Source organism: Hakea prostrata, chromosome 4 (genome assembly GCF_041222555.1).
Source record: "Hakea prostrata isolate BN-2017 chromosome 4, UWA_Hpros_2, whole genome shotgun sequence".
Taxonomy (NCBI): Eukaryota; Viridiplantae; Streptophyta; class Magnoliopsida; order Proteales; family Proteaceae; genus Hakea; species Hakea prostrata.
Window position 1 is genome coordinate 35,097,295 of NC_142603.1, and position 13,277 is coordinate 35,110,571.

The following is a 13,277-nucleotide window of genomic DNA, read 5'->3' on the forward strand; positions in this document are numbered from 1 at the left end:
TGATAGTTACCTGCTGATGCACTGCAACTGCTCTGTTTCTACAATGAACTGGGTATATCATGTGTAGATGGTCAGCCGTTGCTTGTTCTTATCTTAGGGCCCTCTTCATGTAAATTTCTTGCTTTGAAATAACCTTTGTCAATAAAATATTAATAAAGTCCTTACTCTTCCTCCAATGGAATCTACAAATTACACTTCACCATTAATTAAAGAAACTTTAGCTTCACATTACAATTACTGAGGCAAGACTCAAGAGATTGGAGTTTTATTAAAAAAATAATAAAATGTGCCTATTTTATGTAATACCATACAAGATTTTGTGCCCATTCTGCCACAAGGTACGGTGTTTGCATTCTATTATAATCATACAAGATTTCAAAAGCTAGAAATGAGAAATAGGCACAGGCACAAAAAAATAGTGATTCTCGCTCATTTTACCCGTCTGGGCACAGAATGGATTCCAAACAACCCCTTATCCTGCAAAACAAGAATGAAATGCCAACCCTATAGAATCCTGAGCCCTCTTGAGCCTCACTGCACAAACTCCCCTTCAGAAAATAATTTATTTTTCTTCTCCTATTTAACCCAGTATACCATGTGACTCATCCTAGAACTGATTTCAGCAACAAGGAAAACTGCTCAGGTTCCCGACAATCTTTTCTATGACTACATTCTTCAATATTCCAGATCCCAGAAGCTCTGTTACATTTTCAACATTTAGCAAAGTAATTGCCTGGTACAAATCAAAACAATCAACAGCACAATTGTTGCTGCTGCAATGGCTAGAGAACATCAGCTAAGAGAATGGCAACTATTGGTGGTGGTGGCATGTTGTAGAGGTGATTGAGTTGTGCAGGCCAGAAGAAGATGAAAGAACATGAGGAAAGGGCATCTGTAGCATTCTGGGAATGATCATAAAAGTACAAAGGTTTGCAGCTAATCTACCTTTCACTATTACTCTAGCGGTCCAGATAAAAAATAAATGAATAAATAAAAACTTGATTGAGTTGGGAAGCCTATTGAGATCTTGTTGCAAGTCAACAACCGACTCCTAGTTTGGTTGGAGATTGATTAGTCCAAACGAGTTCAGAATAGAGAACAAGCAAAATCTGAATAGAAAAGTTATAATCATCCTAATTAAGCTAAAGTGCAAAAATAATTACATAATTATCTACTAGCAAATCTCACAAAACTCCATGTATAATATATATATATATATATATATATACAAGACTAATCCACATTCCAAAAATCACAATATGAAACTTTATGTAAAACACTATGCCAACCCCTTGTTTCCATTTTCATGAACTTCACAAACCATTTAAAATAATGTTGGATCACGATTTTGATTTAATTTGGCTATCCTGGTTGATGCCTTCTGCTCTGGGTAATGGATACTACAGCAATCAATACACTAACTCACATATAGGTTCGCTTGAACTTCAATTATAAAACCAAAAAAAAAAGTTCGTACTTCATAGTGATCATTAATGTCTTCTCAAGAATGGGGTCAAGGCAACATCAATCTATCATATACAATTGCCAATAACATGTGTAAAAATAGACTCAGAAAAAACTAACACAATTTATATTCATATTGGAATGTTAATCCCAGAAAAAATATTGGGGAAAGCAATGAGAATCCTAAACCCAAACAAGAAGTACAAAATTCCCCATTCTTTTCATGCCTAAAAATTTACAGAAAAGGTTAATGGTTTCAGGTGCTGGCTTTTGTGGTCCCTCCCTTTGGCATGCTATGAAACAATTTCCTACGGAAAGAATCTCTTTTTTTTTTTTAAATGGAAAGATATCATAATGAATTCAACAGCCGGCAAAAAGAAGAAAAAAATCCTCACTTGAATTAGACTTCAGCAATCATTCGCAGAATGCTACAGAAGTACCTGCAAAAAGTACACAATTCTCAGTGGGACGGTTTTAAGAACTTCAAGTGCAGGAAGTACTGGAATATCAGTTCAAGTTCCAATGCAAAAGCTAAATTTGGCCACCAATTGAACTAGTAACCCCGAAGTGCTGACTGACATGGAACAATATAACTAAGATGGAGTTGAAGAATCACAGCTAGGAATCCATTGAACATATTAAAAGCATGATTAATCACAAACTAAAATCTTTCAGAGTAGAGACTAAATGGATTTCCAACCCATGCAATGCTCGTCTGATGGTACTTTGAACACAATAAATAGGGAACATAAGGATTGTAATTGATTTAGCATCAAAGATATACCTGTACATATATCCAGCAGAAAGATTGATATCCATCAACCGCCCTGAGGAACCTTTGGAGAAGGATGAGAAGGATCCAGTGGCCCGCTGTTATAACTAGAATGTACAAGAGAAAGCTCGTGCCTTCCCGTCCACTCTTGCCCAGGTTTCAGGGTGATGGGCCTCTCCACGACTGCAGCCCCCAAACATAGCAGACGCTTGTAATCATCATTCCGAAGATCAGGGATGGCCTTACACTTCCTATCCCAAGGATTCCACACTACTGAAGGATGAGGGGGTTAGTCTCAACCTCTGCTATTAATGACCAAACCAAGGAGATCTCTGTAAAGTTTAACACTATGCTAGCAGTGACATCATTACTGAAGCAGGGAACAATCATACATCAATCAGAAAACTGGCAAAGACCTTAAGGAAAAAAGATGTGGAAGAAATGGAAAAAGAAAAAAAGTTGTTCCTTGTTACCAACTTCCATCTCTACATTTTGCCATGTATTACCTTTCTGTATTCATTATATGCAAGAAAGTGTAATTTCCCTTGGTCTTCTATGAGTTTCTAATCTGTTAAGCTCGGTCTTTGGGCACAAGGTTACAGAAATATAAACCTTTTGCATGCACTGCATACAATAGGTGGTTATAGGTTACCAGATGAACCTGTCTACGCCAAAACGCTGCTTGCTATTATCATCATATGAATGGAAAGCCATTCACAAAAGACAACTAACACTTCACAAAAACAGATCACGTGGTTGAACTAACCAGCATCTGGAAGACCCTCTTTCTGCAGAACATAAGTTCTCCTCCTTTCATGGTCCAGAATTGCAATCTTTGTTGGTGTACTGACATAAATTTTGTCCACCTTTCCCACAAGAAAACATGAATCACGATGTAGCCAACTGAAACAAGCTATCAAAGTGACAACCATAACATCCAAAAACACAGATGCTCACTTCTTCTTCAAATGTTAGAGCATCTCCTTGTTCAGTGAATCGCTCCCTCTCTCGCAGGTTATCCAGATAATCATATGTCTCCAACCCTTCTACCCGAATTTCACTGAATATAAACAATTCAAAGTTAATGTCCAGAAGAGTCCAAATGTCATTTTGTGAAATCAACAGGTCAGTTTCTTTGTCCATTAGCTACTGTAATAACAACCATGAAATAAAACCTATCAAATAGATAGACGGGGGGAAGAAAACAAACAAACCATTACATCACAATAATGGAGTAGGCCTAAGCTTCATATGGAAAGATGAAAAAATAAAGCATAAAGCCAACGATTAAAGCATTGATCCATCCCAATCCTCCTTATTCGTGCACAAAGTTAGAAAAAGCAAAGAATTTCCTTTTGCATGCCTGTGGCACATGAGCTACTTGTCCATTAAAAGAACTCATTATACAGGGTGATTATCCAATGCTGGCCCTGCATATGCAGACTTTGGGAGAAGTGAATTGGAGGTGATCCCAAGACTTGAGCTGATTATTGACCATGGAAGCTCAAAATTTTGACCTCAAAGAGAATGTATGATAAATTAGGCTCTTTGTTAGAAACCAATTTTCCTGGCATCTCTGAACTACGTTCAACAGAATGATTCCACAAATTCAGAAATTCCATATAATATACACCAAGTTATTTGTTTGATGATGAACTTTTGGTTTATCCAAACCATCAAATGAATTTTGATTTCTCTGCCAAGCCAAGTTTACTTATCCCAAAGGTTAATATTCTAAAAGTCAAATTCCTAGACCCTGAAAACCCAGTATTTAACCTTTAGCTTTCCATTGAGCAAAGTACATGGCTTCCAAGCATAGTTCAGATCTTGAAGAATAGTAGAAATCTCAAAAAATTTGGACGACTAGCTTTAAAATTATAAAAAAAATAAAAAAAAAAAAAAATAAAAAAAAATCAGTCTAAAATTGTTGTTTTGTCAAAATTTCAGTTATTTAGGTTTTTATTATTATTGGTTAGGGTTTTTTTTTTACTGTTTTTGTTCAAAAAATTTCAGTTATTTAGGTCATTTTGGCATTTTGTGCCCAAAATATCCAAGCAAAACTTATAGAAAAGAAAAAGTAAACCGTCTGGCCAAATAGCCTTACATAACACTAATACTTCACCTGCAAGGCAAGTTTTGTTTGGTCAAGGATAATGGTTCAACTGTTTCATGTTGCTCCATGCTCAATTCCATCAGTTATCCTCTTCTTTTATCTTTTTTAATGAATATACAGAACCCCTTAATCTCCAAATAACAACTAATGGCACCTCACTACCTTAAATTTCTAAGTGGGTGGAAAAACCATCTATTTCAAATTTCTGAAAAATGTGAAAGTAATCCAATAAAGCAAAAAACGTAATGCTCTCAAAGCCATCAGAATGAAAAAAACTATAGAAGTTGAACTAATATCCCAATTACTAATGGCACCTCACGACAACCATTGCACCCTGATGCTTGACCAAATCCGCAAGAAGCTCTAACTCTAGAAAGGCAAGCTTCTCTCCTTTGTGAGTAGGGCAGTGCTAATCCAATACAATCCAACCATCAATCCTTCTATCTCTATCGGTGTTGCATTTTCTCTATCCCCAAAGCTTTGTGCCTGCCTCCGGAAAGGACAAGAATCCTCCCATTTCCTCCACCACACTAGTTGGGCCTTTTTTGGCCTTCCCAAATCTGAAGGTGGCATTGGTTTTTGCAGGAGATGAAGCTACAACATCGCTAAAACTCATTTGGAAAATGCCCAACAACCATGACTCCATTTGGGTCAAGTGGGTGCACTTTTACCTACTGAGATCTAATTTCATTTGGATTGTGTTGCCTCTCCCTAACCCATCCTGGGTTTGGAGGAAACTTATCCTAATGCCTCTGACCTCTTTGCCATTACCACCTAGGTTGCGATGGCACCTCCATATCATTCTGGCTTGAGCCATGGCACCCATCAAGTATCCTCTTCAACCTCCTTGGTCAGTGCCAAGTTTATGCGACTCGCCAAATCCACTATGCTTTGATTTCATCTCTGGGAAATCTTGGAACCCCCTCCTCCCCCTTCAGCCAACCTTTCCCTCCCCACTCTACCCCTCTTCTCAAGACAGAACCATCTGGCTCCCCTCCCCTACTGGTTCCTTCTGCACATCCTTTACCTAGAACCTACCCGTTCTCCTAGTCCTCAGGTCATCTGGTACTGTCTGGTTTGGTTCAAGGGCCACATTCCCTGGCATTCCTTCACTATCTGGAGAACCTTCAACCATTGCCTTCCAGCCAAATCTTTCTCATCAACAAACACCTTCCAATTAACCCCAACTGCATCCTTTAGTGGAATGGCCCCCGAAGACGTTAACCATCTCTTCTTTTCTTTCCTCTTCTCTTGTCCCATCTGGCTGGCCCCACTCTCGGTGTTCCTTTGGGTTTCATAAGGATTAGTCTCGGTTTTTGAGATGCTTCTCTAGCTCATCTACCTGTGACTCACTGACTTGGTAAGTTGATGTTTCGTGCTACGATTTCCCCCTTGTGATGGGAATGAATCCTTAGGAGATGGACATCCACTCTAGATCCCTAGACTCAATTTGGAAGCCATCTCTCTGATGCCTCTGCTAGACTCCAGATGCTCCCCCACCCCCTAGTTTTGGAGATGCCAAGGAACATATAGATTGCTGTTACTTGAGGTCTTGGTTAGCTTTATTGCTAACGAGTCAGTTGTGGCTTTCGCCTCCCCAATTGTATAGCTGTTTTGGTCGTAATAGGATTTGGCTGTTTTTTCCCTAGGGCCTAGGCGCTCTCTCTGTACATTCTGCCTCCACTTTGGGAGTTTTTTGATAATGATATTCTTTTTCATCCAGAAAAAACAAGAAGCACGATAGAACATAATTAACTTAAAAAATGCTTCAGTACACAATATTTAAGGTTTCATAGAACATATGAGAACCTCAAATTCACTCCTTCAATTTTCACCCTCAAATTGTTACAAGTCTAGAATCAAAATACCCTTGATGGTTTAATTTTACATGGCATGCCATCAACCTATTCACTTACCTGTCCTAGAGTTGAGTATTTTGCTGTGTCACCTGCAATGAGTTACTGCTCTCCACCGAAATAATCATCTCTTAATCTTATGGATGGCTATTGGAGAATAATTTATCTTATTGCCACCAGTTATTTCAAAGGAAACGTCTGAACAATACAACGTGGAGGTATCTGCTTCTCTTATATGTGGGTACCTATACAAATGAAACAGCTGCCAGATATCATTTACCTTCAACACTAGAACTCTCGTGGAGTTGGTCATTATGCTTTTATTGGCTGATTGATGTAAATTGGTGCAGCATCTATTTTTAACAGAGATGGAACAACTCATATCCAGAAAGCAGGATTCTGACATCACCATATTTAGGTGAAGCTGTGTGAAGCTTCTGTTCTTTTATTATTATAACCTGGACTCACTGAATCCAAAATACTAGACTTCCTACTGAGTACCCAGATAGATAAGCAAAATCTCCCTTTATCCTTCTTTTTATTTCAGCACTCTACAGACTTTGAGATTCTCATTTCAGCCAGTAACAATGAGGAGACTAGCAAAGATGGGTGGGTTTTATGATAGGACCCTGCAAATGCCAAGTTAAGACCCTACAGATGCTGGCGCCTTCTACTGCAACTATCTGATTTCCAGACCCCTCATTCGATGTTAACTAAAGGAATTAACATGGAAGATGAGTTAAAATTAAAAAGGGTAATGGGAAACTGAGGTTGCAACATAAATGATTCAGAATTAATATATGGAAACTTTCTCATTACCTGGCAAACTCCATTACTGATTTACAAAGTGATTACAAAGACTGCAAGTGTGCTTATACCTAAACTAGTGAACTCATCCCAGTTCACTCACCTGAGAGTCATAAAAGAAAAAGAAAATAAATAAAAATAAACAATGTTCAATCTCCCTTCTCTCTACAACCCCCCCCCCCCAAAAAAATATAACCCAAGGCAAATCCTAACAAATTAAAAATAAAAAATAAAAAATAAAAAATAAAAATAAAAAAACCCTGCTTTCCATGTAGGACAGCATGGTGGATTTGATCATCTACTACCCCTCTACCTTACACCTCTATATTGGTGTCCTAACAATACTTCCCCCCTTCAGTTTCACCTAGCCCTCAAGGTGAAATCGTCCTCAAGGTAAGCCATAACAACTAAGACGGTCACCCAAAATTGGCAACACCACCAAAACCAGTCGTCTGTTTCTCAGCTATGAGATGTTCATGGTGACTTGGCAAGCCTGGATATGGACACATGCTACCTTGGGCTGTGCCACTAAAATCTCAGCCATCCTTGGTGTTGTCGAATTTTGTTGCTAATGTGCATCCTGATTGTAACAGAGATTGCCTCCTTCGTATGCCAAACTAACCCAATATTCTCCTATTGATAGTTCTATGTATTCCTTCTATCCACCTGTGAAGCTTCTTACAAAGTCAAGATGCTGCCCATCAAAACCAGCCTCATTGTGAAGCCAGTTTAACCACTCCTTGATCTCTCTGCCCACAAAATCCGGGGAATTATCAACGTTTGGTGCCACATGAAGGATATCATCACCCTTTGAATTTTGGATCATCATAGACAATTGCTTCAAGGTCCCACATGCAAGCTCTCCACCAAAAACATTCCCAACTCCATTCTGATTCTGTGCACATCCATGATTCAATAAAACGTGTTCTACGGACTTGGGGAAGTCGCTATCGCCAACAAAACCTCCGGGGTTGTTTCCAACAACGAGATGCAGCGCCACTGCCTTCAACACCATCACAACCTACCTTGACCATTAAGAATAGCTCCTAGTGGTACTGGTTCACAGGTTGAAGGAAGAAGATAAGAAACAGGGGATTTACAAACATACCCCTGTTCATAATGTTTAAAAAATGGGCCGTATTGATGTTAAGAACAATTTCTGGGCCAAAGCTTGCGTGGGAGCTAAACTGAATGCTGGGCTAGGCCTGGCCTTCTACTTCAGAGCCAGTTACAATACTTTATTGAGTGGGCCAAGTCCTTCACTTGATGGGCCTTTGAAATAACCCACCCGCAACAACCCACTTGGTCACACCAGTACCTAGGCTTTGAGTCCAAAGCGAGGTGGGTCTGATTTGGGCCCATACAACTTAGTCTCTGGCCTCTAGGGTTTGAACCAAACCCAATAAATAACCTTAAGTGGAGGATGCGAACACTTGAGCCCCTTTTTGCTTTCTTCTCAAGGTATGGCAAGAGGCGAACCTCACAGCAGGTTGATCTCTTCTGGAAACCAATCCATGCCTTCTTCCATGCAGCAGCACAGCTTGACCTTGCAATTCCTTCTCACTAACATTGGTCACAGTTCTAATACTGTAACTATACAAACTAAAATTCAGTTCCGTCTCCTTTCCATCACCTAATATGATTTGGCATCTCCATCCAGCTGTTGGTGAGCCACTCCCAACCAATGTTCGTGCTCAATCTGGTGTTCCCTACAGGAAAGCAAGACCTCTATCTGCCATCCCTGTGCAATCCCTTACCAGAAAACAGAGAATCTGGTAGCCATATCATGACCCTTGGACCATCATGGCTCTAGTACCAGTTGATAGGACACTATAATGCCGATGTTAAGACCCTATAGATGCGAGATGCCTTCTACTGCAACTACCTCACCTCCAGGCCAAATTCAATCTTAACGAAAGGAATTAACGTGGAAGATGAGTGAAATAATAAAGGGCAATGGGAAGCTGAGATTGCAACACAAATGATTCAGAATTAATGTATGAAAACTTGTTCATTAACTTGACTCTATTACTGATTTCTGAGTGATTGCAAAGGACTGCAAGTGCTAATACCTAAACCAGTGAACTCACCCCAGTTCACTCACCCAACAGTCCTCTCACCACAAGCAAGCTTGCCCCCCTCCCCCCCTCCCAAAAAAAAAAAGACACTGTTCAATCCCCCCCTTCTCTGTACCCCCTTTCCCCCTAATATAGCCCAAGGCAAATCCTACCAAACTAACAAAAGCCCCCTTTCCACATAGGACAGGATGGTGGATTTGATCCCCTGCAACCTCTCTAGTCTACTCCTACAGTGTACTCATCAATATTGGTGACTTGACACTTTACTGCAAACTAACTTCCTCAAAAATGAATCCTAGCATTGCAGGGAATCAACAGGAAACAGAGATCAGAGGCATCAAGGAAAGAATTGATGAAGCATTTGCCTGGAATACCAAGCAGAAAGTATCTGGACCAACTCACATCAAATCGTTTGTTGGCTCAATGATGCTGATACTTTCCCCAGCCTTCAGCCCTTTTGCATTTGCTTTTCAATGTTAAATTTACTCAATCTTTTTGCAGCTTATATGATCTTAGAACAGCCTAGACCCTTGGTTCAGCCGGCCCCGTAAACTGGCCAAGCATGAAAGATTTTTTTATTCTTGTTATGTACATAAACTGGCCAATTTTTTTCTTCTAAATTAATATTAATTTCCTTCATTAACAAGTATAAAATAAAAAAATAAGGAAAAAGAATCAGTTAGGCCATTGTTGTGGATCTTAATTATGTACAGAACAGAAAGGGTTTTTGTGGATCAAGCAGACCTGGTAACTATCAACATCTGCCAGACTCAAAAGTAACAAGAATCACAGATCAAGTTTCAGATTATACCTTATATCAGAAATAGAGAAATAGTTGTGAAATGCAAATGCGAATGAAAATGGTTTTCCATCAGTATTAATGTTTCTGATACGGGATGTCAACAGCAGTTCTCCTGCAGGTCCCAAGGCAACTCTTAGACGGAATTCATATCTGCACACAAAAACAACACATTTGAATTCAGCCAAATAATGTAGTAAAAAAGAATTACAAAAAACATCTACTAACATAGTAACATGTAACTTTTACAGCTTAAAAACAGTAGAAGACTACTGATTTGGTGGTTCCCTTACCTGTGAGGCCAAAACCTAAAATCCTCATCGGTTACTGGCTTAAGGATCAAATCAATAAAAGCTCTACTGGAGCTAGCAGTGGAAAGTGGAGGTGGATCGGTGTCAATGCTCCACAACCTTTTTCTAGCAAATCCAAGTTGCTCAAAATTTCCATGATTCCCAAACTGTGAATGTAGAGATCCCTTCATTTACAACGTAATAAAACAAAACTTTAAGGCATAAGATATAAATAACAGAGAGGCACACCTGAGGAAAGCATATCAGAATACCTCCACGTATTGTGCTTGAAGGCTTGAAAATAGCCTGCATAAAATTTGAACTATTTCATTTGGGAAGGGAAAAAGGTACAGAATAATCAGATAAAGAACAGAAGACGCTGCAACACCTCTTCTTTGTTAAGCAACAGCTCAAAAACCATTAAGCTCTCTTCTATGTTTTCTTTTCTTTCCTTTTTCTTTCTTCTTTGCTTCTGATGTTGAGTACGAATTCACATCCAGGTTAGACAGGGTTACTGAGATGACATAGTCCTAGATTGATGGGAGTTCAACTTGGAGGCAATAACTGAGATCATAGATAGACTAGTAAAATTGTGTAGCTCAAAACTAGGGTGTTTCCAGTTGAGGGTCAAGGTTAAGCCAAGTTAAAATTTAATTGTTAAATTTAGTCAAGTTGTTGTAGTGCTTTGGAAGTTACAACCAAATCAGGTTGTTACAGCTGGATCAATGGACTCCTAGTAGAAGTATGACTGAAGAGTGTGACACGTAATTTCAGGCAATTGGCTAAGTGCATGGGAATCAAATTTGAATCGAGTCTCCATTAACTTCATAGAAGATTCAAAAAAAAATTCAACAGCTTTAGTGGTTAAATGTGGCTGGGCAAAATTCTCATGCAAAACATCTGGTATGCGACCTTCTAAAAGCAAAAAGGAAGATCTGCAAGTCTTTTACAGAAGCAGCCTAATTTGTATGTGAAACTTAAGGATGCATAAGGAGGTCAGGCTTTTTTTTTCTTCTTTTTAATGTTTGGATGGGGCAACCAAGGCAATCTAGTGCAGGGTTGTTTGGGGAGGCCGTGGAATGAATCTAATGCTTTCTAATGATGAAACAAAAAGGCTGTGGAGGGCTTTTACCGGGCAGAGTTTGTAGAAAACAAAAATTCAAAAAGGAGTTAGGGTTTGGAAATTAGAAGACTCAGGAAATCAGAAGTGGTATTGGGATGATTCAAACTTAATGCTGACGAAGGTTTTCTTGACCAGCAGCTTGAATTATTGAAGATCTTGGGAGGAAGAAGAGAACAGATTAGGAAAAAAAATGTAATGCTTGGGATATCAATTCCGTGTGCATCGTTCAAAAACTCTTGTAAGACGGTCATATTATTTATTCAAATCATCTCTAAATGATGGGGGGGGGGGTATTACATATATATGTATAGACCCTCTTAAATTCCTAATGGGGGATGTATTATATATATAGACCCTTTTAAATTCCTAATTTGACTGATAGAAGTATCCCTAGTCAGTCTACAAGACCCAAAACAGAACTAGATTTCAAACAAAATTAGGTTCACAAACTAGTGGCTCATGTTATCCTCACTTTATCGGCTTATAGGTAGCCCTAATACATTAATAAACCGACAAATAAGAAGCCTAAGGTCTATAGAACCCACCAATGGGACAAAATAGAGTGAAACTAGTAAAGGTTGCCCGTATCAGGCTTTCCAGGGGATGCTGACACGGTTGTTAATTCATAAAGGATTTTTCTGATAAATATCTAGCTAGAAGCCCACTGATGAGAAACTCATTCACTAAAATGCCAACACAACCCGTGTCCTAGCCTACAGTAAAAAATGCTAGATTACAACAATAACCCAATAAAGTTTGTACAGGCTGCTGATGTGATCAACATGCCCAAGGAAAAGGAGGGAAAGAAAATGCTACTGGGTACCTTACTACTCAGGAAAAGCAATTCTTCTCCACGGTTACTCTTCCAAGATGTCACATGACCTCCATACAAATACACCTGTACAAATAGGAGGAGAAAGTCGTGCCAATTTTATTAATATCAAAGAAATGAACGAAACCAGAAAGAAATATAGGAAGAAAAATGTCAATATGATAATCTCTAGCCCAAAGAATGCTCCGTAATGTACTAACCAACTCTTTTTGTTGTCAAAAGCACATCTTAACCCAAAGTAATTGGCACTTGCTGCACTATTTTTCATAGAAAATTAAAAGAAAAAAAAAGGGTAGGCAGAGAGTGTGTGGAAGAAGAGAAGGGAGCGGAGAATGTAAAAATCAATAAAGTAAAGATTATTCGGAGATACTGTAGAATTCGTCTTGAAAGTTAAATGAAGAGAATATTTCTTGCATTGATCAACTGAGTACTGAGTTGAAGAGAATATTTCATACTGTATAGTGCAACTTGTTAAAACTAACAATCACAAAATGAAACTCGCATCTTAAAAAGGAGACTTGCATCCCGGTAAACCAATTTGTGTTATGTCAAGTGAATCCAAATGGTCTTTCACTGACTCAGGAAAAGGCTATAACTAAATCCTGGAGATAATCCAAAATGTTCGAGTGAATAGAGGTGTATAGAGTAAATATGTGGATGCAAAGATATGTGAAATGGTATGATGACTGGTGTGACATTTGTCAAAGTCAGCAAAAAGGATTCTGAAATATGACAAGGCTACAGTGTAGATCAGCATTAAGCCTTTAGACGTGCACTTATCATGGATGACCTAGCAAGAGCATTCAGAGCAAAAATCTCATGGTTATCCTCTTTGGTAGTGATTTTTTTTTTTTTATAAAAAAAAAAAAAAAAAAAAAACCACAAACAGGCGATAAAAAACAACACCAAAACAAAAAAAAATAAAAAAAAAAAAAACACCAACAACAAATTTTTTTTTTCACAAAACAAAACACAAAAAAAAAAACAAACAAAAGCTCAAAAAAAAAATAATATTTATAAAGAGAGGGCCTTAAATTCCCACAACCAAAGCCAAGTAAAAAAAAAAGGGGGGGCCTAGAGTATAATGGTACATAGCTGTTGGATTCTATTAGGAGTCTAATAAGAGTTTGTATAGGAGTTAAG

At 38.5% G+C, this 13,277-nt stretch overlaps 1 protein-coding gene across 1 annotated transcript in view; it reads right to left on the minus strand.

The window, feature by feature from the left end:
• Positions 1 to 1,702: 1,702 nt before the first annotated feature.
• The window catches only part of LOC149018735 (putative glucose-6-phosphate 1-epimerase), a 34,766-nt gene continuing 23,191 nt past the window's right edge, over positions 1,703 to 13,277 (minus strand). The window contains exons 2-9 of the mRNA XM_089154422.1: positions 12,126 to 12,200; positions 10,429 to 10,485; positions 10,183 to 10,346; positions 9,902 to 10,042; positions 3,194 to 3,296; positions 3,003 to 3,102; positions 2,249 to 2,509; positions 1,703 to 1,904 (exon numbers count right to left, since the gene is read on the minus strand). Coding sequence (XP_089010548.1) covers positions 2,283 to 2,509; positions 3,003 to 3,102; positions 3,194 to 3,296; positions 9,902 to 10,042; positions 10,183 to 10,346; positions 10,429 to 10,485; positions 12,126 to 12,200 — 867 coding nt within the window. The 3' untranslated portion in view covers positions 1,703 to 1,904; positions 2,249 to 2,282. The remainder of the gene's footprint in view (positions 1,905 to 2,248; positions 2,510 to 3,002; positions 3,103 to 3,193; positions 3,297 to 9,901; positions 10,043 to 10,182; positions 10,347 to 10,428; positions 10,486 to 12,125; positions 12,201 to 13,277) is intronic.